This window comes from Pristiophorus japonicus, chromosome 8 (assembly GCF_044704955.1).
Source record: "Pristiophorus japonicus isolate sPriJap1 chromosome 8, sPriJap1.hap1, whole genome shotgun sequence".
Lineage (NCBI taxonomy): Eukaryota > Metazoa > Chordata > Chondrichthyes > Pristiophoridae > Pristiophorus > Pristiophorus japonicus.
The window spans coordinates 205513221-205533210 of NC_091984.1; the positions used below are offsets into that span (position 1 = coordinate 205513221).

At 41.2% G+C, this 19990-nt stretch overlaps 2 protein-coding genes across 3 annotated transcripts in view; one reads left to right on the forward strand and one right to left on the reverse strand.

Moving 5' to 3' along the window:
• Positions 1–1504: 1504 nt before the first annotated feature.
• LOC139268946 (calcium release-activated calcium channel protein 1-like) lies at positions 1505–15010 on the reverse strand. The gene is made up of 2 exons (XM_070887819.1): positions 14893–15010; positions 1505–2332 (listed from the first exon to the last, which is right to left on the reverse strand). Exons 1-2 carry the CDS (start codon positions 15004–15006, stop codon positions 1781–1783), a joined length of 666 nt encoding a protein of 221 aa, XP_070743920.1. The 5' UTR covers positions 15007–15010; the 3' UTR covers positions 1505–1780.
• Positions 15011–16005: 995 nt separating this feature from the next.
• kdm2bb (lysine (K)-specific demethylase 2Bb) overlaps positions 16006–19990 on the forward strand; it is a 251822-nt gene continuing 247837 nt past the window's right edge. Inside the window, exon 1 of one of the 2 annotated variants that reach the window (XM_070887826.1) lies at positions 16006–16085. The gene's annotated coding sequence lies outside the window, so the exon portion shown is untranslated. The remainder of the gene's footprint in view (positions 16086–19990) is intronic. The other variant, XM_070887821.1, reaches the window with a different exon arrangement.

The window sequence follows — 19990 nt, forward strand, 5'->3', positions numbered from 1 at the left end:
ATAATAACTTTTACCAGTGTCATGTTTTGAAGTTTCCTTTAGGCCTTCGGGACAAAATTAGCTACCTGAAATTAGAACTCGGCACATGTCCAGACAGAACACTTTTGTCACTGGAGTGCAGTGCAGCAAGCAGCATAACTCAGAGCTGCTACTTGTACATCGCACTATAAAAGATACTGACATGTGCAGTATAATGATGGACAAAGATAATAGTAACAGAGGCAGAATATACACAGCCAGTCCATTGAAGTTTTGTTTGTACCATGCCACTCATTTCAAAAAAGCTTCAGTCTGCTCCTAATGGTATATCAAATATTTTCACTGAAATCAGTACAAAACAAAAGACGACTTGTAAATACTCTACCAATCATTCTGCACATGATCATGCACTGCAAACTTGTCTGAGGCGACAAGCAAATGACTCGAGCTTTAATGAGAATTAAAAAACACACTTAAATTCAGAATCAATCTTTGAAAATTATCAAATAGCCAAAATGTAACTGGTCTCAAGAATCCACAGTGGTGACACTCCGGAAAATTAGCAGGATCATCAATTCTTGGGAGCCCAATTGTGTAAACACATGGAATGCATTGTTAGAACCACCACTTGGGTAGCTTTTGATATGAACATTCTAATCATTCCAGATATTTTAAACTGATTTTTTTTGAGTACTTAACCTGGAACCAAGATGCCTTATTCTTACATTATTCCCCAACTAAGTGTGTATTTGAAAAAAATGATACACCAGAAAGGCTTTGGAGACAGTGCAGAGGAGATTTATTAGAATGTTTCCAGGGATGAGGGACTGAAGTTATTTGGAGACTAGAGATGCCAGGATTGTTTTCCACACAGCAAAGGTGGTTAAGGGGAGAATTAATGAGGGTTCAAAATTATGGAAGGGTAGATAGGGAAACTTTCCACTGGCAAGAGGGTTGGTAACTAGTGGACATAGATTTTAGATAATTGGCAAAAAAAAATCTAGGATGTGGGAAAATTTGTTTTTTAAAAACAATTAAACGCAGCGAGTTGATATGATCTGGAATGCACTGCCTGAAAGGGTGTTGGAAGTAGATTCAATGTTAACTTTCAAAAGGGAATTGCATACATTTTTAAAGGAAAATTTGCAGGGCTATGGGGAAAGAGGAGAGAAGGACTAATTGAATAGCTCTTATGCACAGGCACAATGGATCAAATGGCCTATGAAAAAACAAACAATTAGTCTGGATGATAGAGTGGTGAGAAGAGAAGAAATTGGCCAGTGAGGGACAAACAGCAATCATCCAAGAGGCACACGACTTGGCTACAATTCTGGTCCTCTTTTAGAATGAAAGTTTCTATCACAAAGCACTCCCAACTAATTACCCAGTGACAGCTGATTCTCAACTACTGTATAATCATCACTGGTGCACATCCCATAATGTAATTTAAATGAAACAATGCAAGAGTAAAACTGTGGGTTAAGTTAAAACCACTTACCCGGTTATTAAGACACTCACTCCTGCATAACACACAATCTCTTTAATTATGAAAATTTAAACAATCCAATTAAATTCTGTACAAATCCAAAGTAAATACATGCAATTTGCCATTTTAATTTGAATTTAAAACTTATGAGCAAAAATGTTCTGCACTGGTCATCGTCCCAAAATATCCAACAGTAGTACTGAGTATTATAACACGTAGGTTGTTCTTTTTGTATAACAGTTCAGTCACTTCATGCACCAAGTGCTGTAAACTGTATAATATGAAGGCTATTTCTCCAATAGCTTACAACCAGTCTTATCCAAAATGAGAACTAGTAGGGTGAAGTGTGTCCCCTCGGTCCAGCTGATCCTGCAGTTGTGCAAGTACATCCAATTCTCTTTCAACTCTCTCCGTTTTGTGGCTTACCAACGATCGATAAAAGTGAACTGCAAATATGATGAAAATTAATCCAAAGGGTACCATAATCGTTGTTGATGTAATTGCTGCAGCTTCTCCAGGTGATATCGATGAAGTATTATTTTTTCCATTACTAACCAGAGGATTTAATGGAAGAAATTTAACCCAACAAAGTAGCACAACTTCTGCAAGAAAAAGCAAGGTCCCAATGACTGTGGAGAAGGCCCAGGCAAGTTCAATATACCTGTGCATACGCTCATGGGGTGACTCATGAACAGAATTGAGGTTATGGACGTTGCTGACAGCCTCTATATTTGGAAGAATACAAGTGCTTATCATGAGAGCAAAAAGATGTACTGCAACCAGTACAGTAGTGCAGGCACTGAAGGCTATCAAGAGACCTTGTGGGTAACTGTGTTTTGGTTCAAGCTGCACCTCCACCATGGCTACCTAAAAACAAAAACAAAACACATCAATTGTTTGGAATAAAGTCCTTCAAACATACATGAACTATGTTGTTGAGGTATTGATCCATCTCCCCCCCGCTCCAAACTCCTTTTTCTTAATTCTTGAATCTGTTGTCCATATTCTCATTTCTCACATTCATTTCTTCCTTTCCTAGGGCCCTGGGCAACAATCCTAAAAGGAGTCTTTTCTTTTCCGTTCCTTGGTTAATAGTGTTGTCCCAAGCAACCACAGGTCTCTGTTCAGTACCCAAGGTTAATACTTTCATGCAAGAGTGTTAGATCTCTTAATTTTAATGAAATACGAACTCCGATGGTAGTTTTAACTTTTTAATCTTGGCAGAGAGTAACAAGCTGCTGGCTGATTGCCAGTTTCTTTGTCTTACTGAAACCACATGGTCAAAATGGCTGTATTTATACCTGGATCAATTTACAGAAAAGAACTCGCCTTCTTTGACCTTATTGGCTCACTACCCAAGGTCCGAAAATGTCAAGTTGATTGATGACTTAAAGCAATGTGGCTGAAATGCATGTAGCATCTCTGACTTGTTGTCTGTGAATTTTCACAGCCTGTCTAAATGCAGCCTGTTTGAATTCTCTATCAAAGAGAAAATGTGTACAATGGTAATATTCTGCCATGTCACCATCCATTTTGCATTTCAGCTGATTTTCTTCACATCTTGATTTTATTCTCTTACACATCTTCTCACTGTTTCTCAGTATTTATTTGATTGGTTTTAACTGTGTGGTCATTATTTACCCATGAACTTTTATCAGTAAATGGCAGACTATTTGACTGCAGAAAGCATTAGAGTCAAGCCCAATCTTGTCCTCTCCAACATTCACAAATGCGAACTGCCAGTAGGAGTCACTGATTAGTGATCAGGATTGAAAGTCCTGGCTAATTTTCCCCTTAGAGTGTGTGCTGAGCCCAACGTTACTCCCCTACCATGGCTCTCAGCCAGGGTTTCAAACCTTGGACATATATGGATAATTTAATATTTTTCCACAAATATTCAACAAATCTTGTTCTTTCCAAGAAATGACAATGCAGAAATACTAATGTCATTGAAAAACATGAACAGGTGTGCGCCATTCAGACCCAAGCCTGTTTCGTTATTCAATGAGATCATGGCTAATCTGTACCTCAACCATTTACCCAATTTTGCTCCTTTTCCTTTTTGATACTCTTACCCAACAGAGGATACTGACCCAATGTCATGAAAACCAATTATCTGGTTATTATCTAATTGCTGTATTTGGGACTTTTCTGTGCGCAATGTGCTACTGTGTTTCCCAACAATAAAACAGTGACTACACTTCAAATTTACTTCATTGCTTGTGAAGAGCTTTGAGAAGTTCCCAAAGCTGTGAAAGATTCTATATAAATGCAAGGATTTTTTTTTCTTTCTTTACAAGCTTCCTGTTGAAACTGTTTCAATTTGACTGCAGTTTCATTTTAACCAAATAATTTCCTGACTTGTGAAAGAAGCTACTGCAAACATGACCGCTAAGATACAGTCAGAAGCACACTATGAAGTTCAAGCTGGCAGAGATTAGAGCCACAGAATGGATATCAGCTCTGACTGCAAGTTAAACATAGACTTCCCCACTCAGTGTGAAACTATTGAGCTAATGATCTAAAAATGTTTGTTTGGTCAAACTGATTTGTTCTTGTAGAATGAACAGGTTTTAAATGCAGAGAATAGAAATGGTTTGTGCATTTTTAATTTTATAAGCTTATTTCAGATGGCTGGTTTACAGCACCAATTCATTTTAGGCATTTCACTATGGCTTAAAGCAAGTATCTTCCAGTGAAAGCAAACGTTGATCTGTGTGAAGGTATAGCAGCCTTCCATCACCATGTTATGCCCTACTGTAAACAAAATCAAATTGCGAAACAAAAGAAAACTAATGCTTTAGACATTTGTCATTAAAAGTTTAATGGCTATCTTGTACTCTGATGAAAGACAAAAGTGAATTGAAAGTCAAGAGTTCCAGATTTTCATTTATGATCAGCTGCCAGAAGTCAAACTGACATTGTGATCCAGTAACAAGAAGCTGCTGACAATTGTACTGCAGACAAAGGCTGATTTCAAAAGATAATATGCAACATTTCCCTTGGTTAAATGAAACACAGTTCTAAGATTTAGATGGATATTAGTTGTATTAATTAGTTGTTTACAGCCTAGAGATAGACATTGAATGACTCCCACTCTAGAACCACAAGAAACAAAATATCCTCATTTAGTAGCTGTAAAACTCAGAGATTATAAAGTTAAGCCCTTAACATTATTTTTACTGAGGGTTTGCTGAGGGGGGGGGGGCAGCAGAGAAGAGGGATACCCTTTCTTATTCTTCTGTTCAAAAATTTTCATTTCTAGAACAGTCCTCACAAAATAAAATATCCAATACACTGAGCAGGACGGAGCAATGTTAAATGAATGGCAAAACCAGTCAAAGGAAAAGGTTATAAAAGGATAAAGGTTTTAAAAGCAGGAAGGTAGGTGCCACTGCCAAAGGCTTTAGGGAGGGCATTGCAGAGATCAGGGCATTGTATGAAAGAACAGCTCCCAAATATCAGAGTAGGAAATGAGATTAGTCAGAGTCAGAGGAATGGAAATAAAAGCAGAAAATGTTGGAAATACTCAGCAAGTCAGGCAGCATCTGTGGGGAGAGAAACAGAGTTAACGTTTCAGGTTGATGGCCTTTCGTCAGAACTGGAAAAAGTTCTAGAGATGCGAGAGATTTTAAGCAAATGCAGAGGCAGGGAACCATAGAAACATAGAAAATAGGTGCAGGAGTAGACCATTCAGCTCTTCGAGCCTGCACCACCATTCAATAAGATCATGGCTGATCATTCACTTCAGTACCCCTTTCCTGCTTTCTCTCCATACCCCTTGATACCTTTAGCCGCAAGGGCCACATCTAACTCCCTCTTGAATATATCCAACAAACTGGCATCAACAACTCTCTACAGTAGGGAATTCCATAAGTTAACAACTCAGAGTGAAGAAGTTTCTCATCAGTCCTAAATGGCTTACCCCCTATCCTCAGACTGTGTCCCCTGGTTCTGGACTTCCCCAACATCGGGAACATTCTTTCTGCATCTAACTTGTCCAGTCCCGTCAGAATTTTATATGTTTCTATGAGATCCCCTCTCATCCTTCTAAACTCCAGTGAATAAAGGCCCAGTCGATCCAGTCTCTCCTCATATGTCAGTCCAGCCATCCCAGGAATCAGTCTGGTGAACCTTTGCTGCACTCCCTCAATAGCAAGAACGTCCTTCCTCAGATTAGGAGACCAAACTGAACACAATATTCCAGGTGAGGCCTCACCAAGGCTCTGTACAATTGCAGTAAGATCTCCCTGCTCCTATCTCAAATCCCCTAGCTATGAAGGCCAACATACCATTTGCCTTCTTCACCGCCTGCTGTACCTGCATGCCAACTTTCAATGACTGATGTACCATGACACCCAGGTCTCGTTGCACCTCCCCTTTTCCTAATCTGCCACCAATCAGATAATATTCTGCCTTCATGTTTTTGCCCCCAAAATGGATAACCTCACATTTATCCACATTATACTGCATCTGCCATGCATTTGCCCATTCACCTAACCTGTCCAAGTCACCCTGCAGCCTCTTAGCGTCCTCCTCACAGCTCACACCACCACCCAGTTTAGTGTCATCTGCAAACTTGGAGATATTACACTTAATTCCTTCATCCAAATCATTAATGTATATTGTAAATAGCTGGGGTCCCAGCACTGAGCCCTGCGGCACCCCACTAGTCACTGCCTGCCATTCTGAAAAGGATCCGTTTATCCCGACTCTCTGCTTCCTGTCTGCCAACCAGTTCTCTATCCACGTCAGTACATTACCCCCAATACCATGTGCTTTGATTTTGCACACCAATCTCTTGTGTGGGACCTTGTCAAAAGCCTTTTGAAAGTCCAAATACACCACATCCACTGGTTTTCCCTTGTCCACTCTACTAGTTACATCCTCAAAAGCAAGGGGGGGGGGGGGAAAGGAAAGAGGGGAGGTTAGAAGAAAAGGGAAGGTCTGTGATAGGATGGAAGGCAGGAATGATTGAATGACAAGTAAAGAAAGAATGGAAGTTGGGTGCAGGGCCAAATGGCTGAACAAAATTGCCGAGATAGAATGGAACGATGTCATGGAGGAAGTGAAAGGCAAGAATTAGGATTCTGAAGTCAATCTGCCGATGTATGGGGAGCTCAGTAAAATATAAGCGAAGAAAGAGTTCAGCTTTACAATCTTGAGCAGGTTCACTGGCACTAAATGAGATGATGGAGAATGTGGGAATTTGTGGAGGTGAGCTTGAGGATGAATAAAAGAGAAACAGCTGGATGTAAACTTGGTCACATTACAGGTTTCCTAGAACCTGGATCACAACTATTTTTTGCAATTTCTACTATTGAGGCTATACCTTCACAAGAATCAGTGAATAGTTCATATATCTGTCTTTTGTCGTCAAAGCTCCTCAGCCAGCTATCAATCTTCTCCCAACAATATTACAAAAATTTCAGTTTTTAAAAAGGCACGCCCTTTTCCCCAATCATGACTTGAAAGCGGCTAAAATACACAATATAGATTTTGTCCTCTTGAACTTCAGTCATGTCTGAGGAGAGGCTACAAAAACTAGGGTGAAACACTGGTCATTACAGATCACAGGGGATGTAGTGATATAGCAGCAATGAGAGAAAATAAACACATCACAAGCTTATTTTTTTCTATAAACATGTCAGTACAAATATACTAACTGCAAATAATCACAACACTGCATCAACATAGAAGGGCATCCCATTGCTTGGGGTTTGCTACTTTGGTGAATGTAAGGTGCCGAAGGACCAGCATCAACTTGCTCTCCAGTTTTCTCTTTAACCAACACAAAAATTTGTATAGCACTTTTCACAACCTCAGGACATCCTAAAGCACTTTACAGCCAATGACTTACTTTTTGAAATATAGTCACTGTTGTATTGTGGGGAAAGTTATTGTTTTGTCTCGATTCAGCTGTTCCACAAACTGAGATTGGGAACAATGGAACCAAGGTGTAACATGTTCCTATATTTTTTATCCAGGACTACATAGAAATTATTTTTCATTCTACATTTGAAAGTATTCTAGTGCTCTTGCACCCAAACCGATATTGCTGTCGTTATTATAACCACGATTGTTCTCGCTCCATTACATGCGCATATTTGCTGCTATCCCAGACCATAGCTTCCTCGCTTCTCTACCCAACTTTTCCTTGCCTTGCTCTCCTGCCCGCCAATTCTGTGCCTCTCCTACCACCTACTTTCCCCAACAAACTCTGGTCCCATAAATCGTTATAACCCCCTACTGCCCTCGCCATCCTTCAGGAATTCCTTTCCTTTTGCCACTCCCGGATCTCGTTTATCCGACTGGCTTTTTGCATTCCTCTACTTCAACCGAAAAAACCTTTGATCGCAGCACATGTTATAGGCACTACTTCAAATTGCATTACTCCCACTTTCCCCACAAATGTCATTGTTGCTGTTAAATGTCCTCCCTTGGCACCTTCCTCGCCAAGATCAATTCCTTTCTGTCTGCTCTCAATCTTTGCCTTGAGTGACGACTGATCGATGTGAATTTCAATCCCCAACTTCCTTGCCTTCACCTCCTGCAAGATAACTTTCTAAGTCAACATGCCCACCCAAACACAGGGCCAACTCATGATATAGCCTCGAGATCTCTTTCAACATGGCATCTCATTTTCATTTCTATGCTCACTCAATCAACTCCCTCACAAACACTTCCTCAAACCCCAAGCTCATTGTACATTTGTCACCACCTGTAACTACATTGATAGTGCCATCAAATTACTTTGCAACAGTCCCACCACCACCTTCAATGCCAGATAATCTCTCAAACTCACCATTCTAAATGGTAGAACAGCCTCATTTAAACTCACATGGGCATAACCACTGGGTTGTTTAACATGTTGCACTCATTCCCTTTCCTGTCAAATCCATTTATCATTCCAAGATAATCCCAGACAGCAAGAACAAACACTTCCTCAAACTTTTCCACATGTCCTCATTTCAGATACCAAATGAAAGGAACTCACTGAATTGAGTCCAAAAACAAAGCACAGCTGCCTCGACCAGGCACATGACTCTCAAATACCTGCCCTTCAGAACCAATCTTCCACTCACCTTATACTCCCCATTTTGTCCTGTAATTGATTCAGTCTTCATTAAACTTGTCGCATCCACGAAACCCATCTCGTTCCAGTTCTTGACCACCTTCATGGTTGCTGATATCACAAACCTGTTTCTGCCCTTTCAACAATGCTCTACTTCCTTCAAGTCTCCATCAGCTTGCCTCAACAAGAAAAAAAAAATCACCCTCAACCCCTCTACCACCACACCCTCCCACCCCTTCTCCAAAGTCCTACTCTAAATCTCCCAAGTTCTGGAACTGTCTTTGCCTTGCAACAATCCTCCCACCTCTGGCCGAGTACCTCCCACCTGGTTTCTGCCTCACCTTCTCATTGGCAAGATCATCGAAAATCAAAGTCAATTTCCACATGTATGCCAACCACCAAGCTTTATCCTTCAACCTCCCTCTTTACTTTTACCCTACCATTGCTGAAATCCAAATCAAAACCGCTAGCACTTCGAAGTTTGACTTCTCAAATGCTTTCTAAGCCAACTTCCTCACTTCCATAAATTACAGCATATCTCGATTACTACTGTCCTTGTCTTCACCTGGTTAAAAGTCCCACAGACCCAGTCATCAAGCTCCAATAGCTCCCTATGCCCCAGATCATCATTCTCACTTTTAATATCCAACCTCAATGACCCCTCTAGCTGTACACCCTGCATCCACTGTCCTGATCCCTGCTTTAACATTTTTGGCCACATCTTCAGCCACCATGCCCCTCCCTTTTGAACTGTCTCCCTAAATCCCATGTCCCTCCCCCGCTTTCAAAAAAAAGTCTAAGAACTTGGACTTCCCTCTTTCACTTTTCCTCCCACCAACCCAGCATCAACCATTTATTCCACCCTGTAAAGCACTTTTTCCTACCAGAGTAGTGCTATCGAACTGAAAGTTGCTTACAGGATTTTCCATTATAAAATATACTACAAGTTGCTGATAATCAAAACTGATGTCTGAATTATTACTTTATCAGAGACTATTCTTATGATAACTTTGGCTTTAGTTGAAATTTTCAGCAAGGTTAAAGAAACAATTATGTTTTATTGTTAGGACATTGGTAAGCATGTGTGACAGAGGGTCAATCCAAATGTGTTTCACAAGAAACAGGTCCAAGCACTCACTAAGCACATCCAAATGAAAAGTGCACTTAGTTACCTTCCTGGTATTTCCCCTCCCCTAATACCACATGTAAGTTTTCAATTTTAGGACATAGATTTCGGCATTAAAAAAATATCACAATGTGTTTGCTTTCACTCCTGTATTGTTTCCCAACACTATGTGGATGCCCCCTTTCAAATCAAAGCTCTTTTTATACAGTTGCAATAACCAGAGAGGAATGTAGTGACACAGGTTTCATTTTGAGCACAATCCCAAAATTGCAGGTTGAGTGGCACAAGTTCAAAATAAGGCAACTCCAAAATGTACCAAATAAAGGTCAAAGGTCAGTCAATGCAGGAAATTTTGAAAATCCATTAAAATGAAAAAAAGACGTTCTGAAATATTTAAACTTTGTCTGTATTATTTTGACTATCTACCACTAGATGGTGCTGCCTCCAAATAATGTTTGATTATAGTAATCAGACAAAATGATGGCCCCCCCTGCCCACTCCCTCACCTCCAAACACATCATGGAATGATACAGCAGGCCGCCATTCGGCCAACCATGCCTACTGAAAGAGCTATGCAAAAAAATGTTTAGCTGGAGGAAATTGTGGCTCATCCAAGATTGGCTGTCAGACAAGCAGCCTGACAACAGAGGCAGTTGAGAAAGGTGGTGGAGAAGTAGAGCTGGATCTCATCAGAATACTTGTGGAAGCTGACCTTGGTCAGCAGATGATGTCAACAAGGGGCAGCATATAGATGAGGAAGAGCGAGCAAAAGATAGATCTTTGGAAGACACTGGAGATAATCGAACAGGGGTGGAAAGAGAAGCTCTTGCTGCAGATGTTCTGGTTATGATATGGATAGATAAGAGGAGAACCAAATGAGGTCAATCCCACTGAGATGGATAACTGGGGTGAAGCATTGGAGGAAGACGTGGTAGACCATGTCAAAGACAGTAGAAGTTAAGGACAAATAATACCCCATGGTCACCGTGGATATCATTTGCAACTTTAATTAGAGTGGTTTCTGTGCTGTGGCAGGGGTAGAAACTTGATTGCAGAGACTCAAACAAGAAGTTGGGGTGGGGGGAAATGAGCATGGGTTTGTGATATATTTATGGACTTGAGAGGAAAGGGAGATTGAGTGATGGGTTACAAAAGATCGAGGAGCTGAAGGTGGATTTTTTGAGGAGTGAGTTGGATCTGAAAAAGACGGGGATAGTATCTACGGAGAAAGAACCATTTAAATGTCAGCTAGAATGAGGGCAGGAAGGAAAGGTGACCAGCGGTTTAGTGGAGGAATGTGATCAAGGAATCAGGAGGTTGGTCTTATGAATGGGATGAGCTCAGAGGGAATAAGGGGCGATGGAAGAGAAACTAGTGATAGATGTGGGTTCAGGGCTAGAGCAGGGAAAACAGCAGAGACAGCTAAACAGAATTTGAGCACAAAAATCTACATTGACACTCCAGGGAATACTGCACTGTTGGATGAGACATTAAACCAAGACTCCATCGACTTCCTCAGGTGGACGTAAAAGATCCATGGCACTATTTCGAAGAACAGGGGAGTTATCACCAGTGTCCTGGCCAATATTTATCCCTCAGTCAACATCACAAAAACGGATTATCTGGTCATTGTTTATGGGAGCCTGCTGTGTGCAAATTGGCTTTTTATTTATTTATTCATTCACGGGATGTGAGCGTCGCTGGCAAGGCCAGCATATATTGCCCATCCCCAATTGCCCTGGAGAATTTGGTGGTGAGCCATCTTCTGCAGTCTGTGTGAAGGTACTCCCACAGTGCTGACTTTGTTGTAGTGGTTTGGCACAACCAAGTGGCTTGCTGGATCATTTTAGTGGGCAGTTAAGAGTCAACCACATTGCTGTGGGTCTGGAGTCACATATAGGCCAAACCGGGTCAGGATGGCGGATTTCTTTCCCTAAAAAGGACATTAGTGAACCAGATGGGTTTTCGGACAATCCGGTAGTTTCATGGTCATCATTACTGATACTAGCTTTTTAATTCCAATTTTATTTAATTAACTGAATTTAAATTCCCCATGCTGGGATTTGATATCCTGTCACCAGATTATGAGTTCAGGCCTCTGGATTACTAGGCTAGTAATATAACAACTATGCTAACGTTCCCCCAATAGTTTTGCTGCCGTGTTTCCTACATTACAACAGTGACAACACTTCAAAAAGTGCTTCATTGGCTTTTTATTTATTTATTCGTTCACGGGATTTAGGCGTTGCTGGCAAGGCCGGCATTTATTGCCCATCCCTAATTGTCCTTGAGAATTTGGTGGTGAGCCAACTTCTTTAACTGCAGCAGTCTGTGTGGCGAAGGTACTCCCACAGTCGCTTTGGGACATCATGAGGTCATGAAAGGTGCTATATAAATGCAAGTCTTTCTTTCTTCTAGGGTATGATGATGGGGGCATACTGGGGAAACGACTAGAATGTTTACTTATTCAGTCAAGACTTTTTTATCATGTTGTTAGTGATCATTCTGGCAAAATATCAATAAACACATTTTAGGATTAAGTTCAATAATCCCTACCTAACAGCACCTTTACCACACAGACAGCAGCGGTTTAAAAAGGTGGCTCACCACCACCTTCAAGGGCAATTAGGGATGGGCAATAAATGCTGGCCATGCCAGCGACACCCACATCCTGAGAATGAATAAAAATGGTCATATTCCAAAGAGAAATATCTAAAATTATAAGCTAAACAAGATAAAACCTGGGAAAAATTCAACTTCAGCATGCTGATGCTTTCCCCATTTACTTCGGATTACATAGGATATACAGCTCAAACAGTTCATGCCAGCGTTTATTCGTAACTTGAGCCTCCTCCCACCTTTCCTCATCTAACTCTCATCAGCATAGCCCTCTATTCCCTTCTCTTCTTATGCTTATCTCTCCTCCCCTTAAATGCATCTATACTATATTCATTTGAACCATAACCAAGTTCCACATTCTCATCACTCTTTGGGTAAAGAAGTTTCTTGTGAATTCTCTACTTGGTGACTATCTTATATTGATGGCCTCTAGTTTTGTTTTTCCCAAGGGGAAACACTCTGTCCACTCTATCAAAACCTTTCATAATTTTAAGGCCTCCTTAAAAGAGACCCAGCCTGTTCATCCTTTCCTCATATTAGGTATATCCTTGTATTTCTGGTATCATCCTTGCAAATCTTTTTTGCACCCTCTCTAGTGCCTCTATATCCTTTTGATAATATGGCAACCAAAATTGTACACAGAACTCCAAGTGTTGCCTAACCAACATTCGATACAAGTTCAGCATAACTTCACTATTTTCCAATTCTATCCCTTTACAACTAAACCCTAGTGCTTGGTTTGCTTTTTTGTGTCCTTTTTTTATTTTCTTTTAATTTTAATTATTACAAAGTGTTTGTTTCCCTTCCGGAATCTCCCCCTTCCCTTTCTGATGAGTTTCCCTCCCTGCTTTGACTGGTTAAACTAGTTTCTGGGCTTTGTGTAGTTGTAAATATTCTAATGATATGCCCATTCTGCAAGTTATCCATGTCTTCTTGTCACCCGCAAATTTAGAAATTGTGATTTTGATTCCAAAGTCTAAATCGTTAATATAAATTGTAAACACTGGTCCCAGCACTGATCCTTGTGGGACCCCACTTTCCACCTTCTGCCACTCTGCATAGCTACCCTTTACCCCTACTCTCAGCTTTGTCTTGAAGCCAGCGAGCTATCCATTCTGCTACTTGTCGCCTGACTCCGCATCCTCTGACCTTTTTCCACAAGTTATTTGATTCAGGAAATATTTGAATCTTCTTTGCATACTGCTGAGCACCATCAACCTAGAGTGCACCTTCAGTCACCTGCAGCACATATAGATGGCTGGACAAAGTTCCATGCAGGGTGAGGGGGGGATACTTCTAATGATGCACATAAACTCCTTTTAGCATTATACATTGTGATGGTAGTTGTGAAAATATTTTATTTGTTTCTTACAACAGTTTTGCTTATTAGATGTAAAAGTTTTCAATTATCAGAATTGTACATACAAAAGATTTTACAACAGATAGCTAGTCAGTCAGTGTAATCAGTTCCACGAACTAGTAATTGAAACCAAAATAGAAATTCATAGAATTTTAATGCCCAACTAAAGATAAAAGCTACAATATTAATTGAAAATTAATTAATGGCCATAGTTATTGAATCAGAGCAGTTTGCCACAATATAGAACCTTCATTCTCCAAGCAGAACATGCTGAAATTGCTACTGTACTAGTACATTAAAACACTTAAATGCTCTTATAAACTTAAAATGCAATATAAAGGCACTTTGCCCTGTCTGGATGTTTAACCTCTGATAGACAATCAACACGACTTTTGAAAAAGCGCTAGAGTTAAAATAAGATAAACGAAAAATTAAGAGCCAGCACCTGCTTTTTTCTTCAGCTACCCAATAAATTAAGACATTATGGACAATGAGAAGGTTGAAGGACAATGAGTTTGAGGCAGGTGAAGTGTTAGAGAAATTTAGGGGTCTTGAAAATATATTTTTGCGTTTTACCAGAAGAGCCGTAGAAATAGGCTTGTATACACGTGGACATCTGCTGCATTACTGCAGTTCTTTTCCTAGTGAGGGAACGTGAGAAGATTTGCAAATTGCAGGTCGATTTTCACGTACATTTCAAACTAAAACTATTTTAAAAATATACGTCCGTTGCCTGCAAATGATTTTAGTACGTAAAACAGTTTAGCAGAAAGTAAATGTTGCTGAACCCGTAATTATTTGGATCCACAAAACCACTGCTCATCCCGCCCCATTTGTAGAACAAAATGATGCATTTTGCCTTTGGAAATATTTCCACACCATGACGAAGAGTAAATTACACACCATTACACCACAGTAACACGAGTATTTAAAACTATGTGCGGAAATCGTAGCCTGACTTTATTGCTCGCAAACCATGTGTGACAATGTCAATTTGCAGCATTATTAGTAATGCGCCTGTCGCTATTTATAACCGGTCAATCTGCAAAACACACACTAAACTAAAGCAAGATTACTTTTTGGGGGTCAATTTGTACTTCTTTTGTTATTTTAATCGGGTCTTCAAAAAAAAACTTCTATGGAACAGGAAATAAAATGTTCAGCACGACACTGGGATCAGATGATAGAAAAAAATCTCACAGCAACTCAGTGAATGCTATAATAGGTCTGCGGCTATAAAAACTTACCATGGCGAAACCCGACAGTAAAGCTGACGTCCTGCTGGAGGCTTTGAGTTTAGCTCTGCTCAAATAGAGCTTCCTCCAGGACAGAGCCTGCATCGAGTGCTCGTTCAAACTCATTTAACAAACACTTCCCCCCCCTTCCCACCCACCCCCAATTCAGCTCGGTTATTTCCCCCTTTGGCTTGAAAGCAGAAAAATAAAGTCCCAGCTTCGAGCACCAGCAAGTCTCCCAGGTGAGGTTTTTTTTTTGTGTGTTTTCCCTCCTTCGTTAAGGCGCAAATTTCTTCGTAGTTTCAGAAAGAAATGAAGGTTCCTTTTGTTGCAAATAGTACATGCGATCCAGACACAAAAAAAAGCCACACGCACTGCGTGCAGTAGAATGAAGAGGCAGGCTCGAGTGCAGCTTTGAAATAGGGGGGGACACAATCCCTGTCCCGGCCGCTGCGCTCAGTCGCGGGGTGGCGATTGTGAGCGAGCCGAGCCCTAGCGGCACCTGTCAATCATCCGATCTGGGCTCGGCTGACGCGACCGGTGTGGGGGGCGGGGCCAGGGCATGTCAATCACCCGATGTGGGCTCCGGCAGACGCTCACGGTATGGGGCGGGGGCGGGGCCAGGGCATGTCAATCACCCGATGTGGGCTCTGGCTGACGCTCACGGTGTGGAGGCGGGGCCAGGGCATGTCAATCACCCGATGTGGGCTCCGGCTGACGCTCACGGTGTGGGGGCGGGGCCAGGGCCTGTCAATTACATGATGTGGGCTCCGGCTGACGCTCACGGCGTGGGGGCGGGCCCAGAGCCAGGCCTGCACCGCCTGCCGCCACCATTGCGCCCGCCCTCTGTCAGCCAGAGATCGATTCAAACTCTGACCCGCATCGCAACCGGTGCGCTCACTGCGCACAAGACAGCAGCGAGTCCTTTTGCCACCTCCCTCCCTCCCCCCACTCCCAATCCCGAGCCATTGGTTCTCAGTATTGCCGCCTCTGCCAGTTTGTGCTGAGCAAGGCTGAGCTGATGGTAGGAAGGACTTGAAAGTGTTTTGCATATAAACGGCTCTAGAAAGAACCTGATAGTGAGCGGGGCGGACTCCGGCTTTTCTCTCTCTCTTTCTCTCTCATTTTCGTCCCCAATCCAACACCCAACACACAATCCTCCCATTGCAGTTCTCATATCAGAAGGAAAGCGACCCGATACCGAAGTAAGTTAGTCCGATTAATGCGCTGGAGTGTGGCTTATACACAGGCCTTTAGTCAGTGTCACTTTGAAAATACACGTTACGAAGGGTTAGAAAAAAAAATTAAAAACCAAGTTTATTTTAAAACATTTTCCGGTTTGATATTTTTGCATTAAAGCTGTATGGTAACGATTTAGAGTTGTACAAAAAAAGTTGTAAGTTTGATTTAAAAAAATATATAAAACACTAAATCGTGGCTGAGGGGGAGGGTGATGTGGGAGAGCATGGCAGTAATGGTTTTAGGAATTGCGAGGCCCTGAAGGATATCATGGCTCTTAATCGTTTTTCGCGTGTTAATTTTTTGCTTTTCATTTAGTAGGCACCATCATTCACTGTTATGATCGGTGTTGTGAATCTATATTCTGAATTGTGTTGGTATTCTCATAACTTCAATCTATTGGCCTTTTTGAGACTGGACATTTGACCAGTTCTTTAAGGCATAACATCCACAACCGTCAATGATTGGCTGTAATGTTTTGCTGCCCAGTTGGAACTTCCAGGTTTCAGAAACACAATTTTACCCAACTCAATTACCCACCCGCCCAACCCCTAAGTATATTTCGCCAACTATTGAATGCAGTACACCACCTACATTCTGAAAGTGGTAGTTAGTGGAGGCATTGAGGCACATAACAGCAGAAAATCTAAATTGATAATCGCAGTATTATTAATTGAGCTGCTAACCATCTGGCTTTGGACTGGTAGACTGATTTTTCCAGGGGCTACCGAGAAAGTTTCAAAAATGTAAATTGAGAAGTCATTTTTTCTGTCTTTATTGCCTTGTTGAAATGTTGGTGTTATGTTTGGGAGATAATGCTGCCTTTCCCAATTGCTTATACAGTCTCTGATTGGCTGTCACAGTTTGGAAATTTGCAGGATTTGTCATAATTTAAGTCATCCCTGGTGGTTTTATTGAAATTTGAATTAAAGAGCTGCAGCCAGAGATGTTTTGGATAATTGTATGGATTACTGTGCTGTACGAGGGTTGTGTTCCTGATTTTGAGTTGTGCTGATGAGGCTTTTCACTGGAAGAAGGGCTAGAAAGCTGAAAGCTGTTCGTTACCTCTGGTACCCCCAACCCCCTCCTATTTCTCATCTGTATGCTGCCCCTTGGCGACATCTTCCGAAAACACGGCGTCAGTTTCCGCATGTACGCTGACGACACCCAGCTCTACTTCACTACCACGTCCCTCGACCCCTCCACGGTTTCTAAATTGTCAGACTGCTTGTCCAACATTCAGTACCTTTATGAGCAGAAATTTTCTCCAATTAAATATTGGGAAGATCGAAGCCATTGTCTTTGGTCCCCGCTACAAACTCCGTTCCCTAGCTGCTGACTCCATCCCTCTCCCTAGCATCTGTCTGAGGCTGAACCAGACTGTTCATAATCTAAGTGTCATATTTGATCCCGAAATGAGCTTCTGGCCACATAGTCGCGGCATAACTAAAACCGTCTATTTCCACCTCAATAACATTGCCCATCTCCGCCCCTGCCTCAGCTCACATGCAGCTGAAACTCTCATCCATGCTTTTGTTACCTCTAGACTTGACTACTCCAACACATTCCTGACTGGCCTCCCACATTCTACCCTACGTAAACTTGAGGTCATCCAAAACTCGGCAGCCCATGTCCTAACTCGCACCAAGTCCCGCTCACTCATCACTTCTGTGCTCACTGACCTACATTGGCTCCCAGTTAAGCAACGCCACGATTTCAAAATTCTCATCCTTGTTTACAAATCCCTCCATGGCCTTGCCCCTCCCTATCTCTGTAATCTCCTTCAGCCTCACAGCCTCCCAAGATGTCTGCAACTCCTCAAATTCTACCCTCTTGAGCATCCCTGATTATAACTGCTCAACCATTGGTGGCCGTATCTTCAGCTACCTGGGCCCCAAGCTCTGGGACTCCCTCCCTAAATCTCTCCGCCTCACTACATCTCTTTCCTCCTTTTAAGATGCTCCTTAAAACCTACCTCTTTGACCAAGCTTTTGGTCATCTGCCGTAATTTCTTCTTGTGTGGCTCAGTGTCAAATTTATTTGTTTTGTCGAAAAATATTCCTGTGAAGTGCCTTGGAACGTTTTACTATGTTAAAGGCAGTATATAAAGACATGTTGTTGTTGTTCTCTATACTTCCCATTAGATGACAAGATTTGGAGGAGTATTGGGATAGACATGGGAGCAGGTCATACAGCTGTCTGTCCTCTTGGTTTAGTATAAGTACATAATATGTGAGAGAATGACAAATGTTTGAGAAAATACCTTAATGCAAATGTATATTTTTTTCTTTAATGTTTGGTATGATTAGTGGAGTATTTTAGACTGAAACTGTATTATGTTGTTAATGGGAGTGGATGCATCTCACTGGGATCGGCTCACGAATGTATTGTAACAATTGCTGTTCCTCATTTTTATTACTGATTTAGAGATGGACTTAAATAAATCATTTCCTGCTAACATGAGAGTGTGCATGGAAGTTAGTAATTCAGACCAAACCAGTAGATTGCAGGATGAGTTTTGGTGAACAGTCTCATGCTTAGCAATGTCACTTAACGTGGACAAGTGCAGTGTTATGAACTTGGGGTTAGAAAACTTCCAGCTTGCTTACACCATGCACATTAAAGGTAACTAATTAAAACAGACCTGAGGGTAATGATTGATCACGTTGGACCCGAGCTTTAATCTCTTTTTACATTTCCTTCTCTCTCTTTTTCTCTCTTTCCCTCAATGGTCAATATCTAATGTATTGTAAAATTGTTGTGAAGTGCCTTAGGATGTTTTACTACGTTAAAGGCGCTATATAAATAAAAGTTAATAAAGGTGCACAAGCAGTGTGAGTTAGTTACAGGGAAAACAAATAGGTTTTAAGTTATATTATGAGTACAAAATAAAGAGTACTATACTTAGTTCTGTCTGCATATTCAGGTGGGTGTAAAAGATCCCAGTGAAGAACAGTGAAATTCTCATGGGGCTTTGTCCACCTGTTCACTGTGTATATCAATGATAGAGGAAGTGGTGTCAAAAACAGATGATACCAAAATAGGAGGTATGGTTAATTCCTTAGAAGACCAAAGGAAGCTGCAAAACAATATTAATAAGATGGGGAAATAGAGTACATTTTTTTTTAAGAATTCATTTACGGAATAGGGGTATTGCTGGCAAAGCCAGCATTTATTGCCCATCCCGAATTACTTTTGAGAAGGTGGTGGTGGTGAGCTGCCTTCTTGACAACGGAGTGGCTTGCTAGGGCATTTCCGAGGGATATCATTAAGTGTGAGGTGATTTTTATTTAAGAAAAATAACATTAATTATACATTAAATTGAAATTATGCTCCTTGCTGTGTACAGATTTGGGGGTACAGGTTCACATGATATTAAAGGAAGCACCTCAGCTTGATAAGACAGTAAAAAGCTGGATTATATCATAGGAGGTATAGAAAATAAAAGCTAAGAGGTAATGCTTAGCAATATTGGACTCTACGCTATAGGAAGGATATTGAGGCTTTAGCAAGGGTACAATGCAATTCACTGGGATGTTGTCTGGAATAAGGAAATATAAATATGAGGAAAGGCTTGAAAAATTGGGGCATGGATGCTTATTCCTCACCATGGTGCTGTGCAACACACACCACCTTAGATCCTCAGAGGTGGTTAAAACCTCACACCAGAGAGTATTTCGGTGGAAGTTGAAGATGACGAAGCAGGGAGCATGAAGCAACATTGAATACAGGAAAATCCTCCATGCTTATTCGAAGGAAATGAATGTATGGGCAACTTATTTTGAACATACTTTTTAATTGCTGCCAAACAACTGTTGTTGCATGGAACTCTTGCTCGCTACAAAAAAATAAAAATCAGTCATGGGAAAAT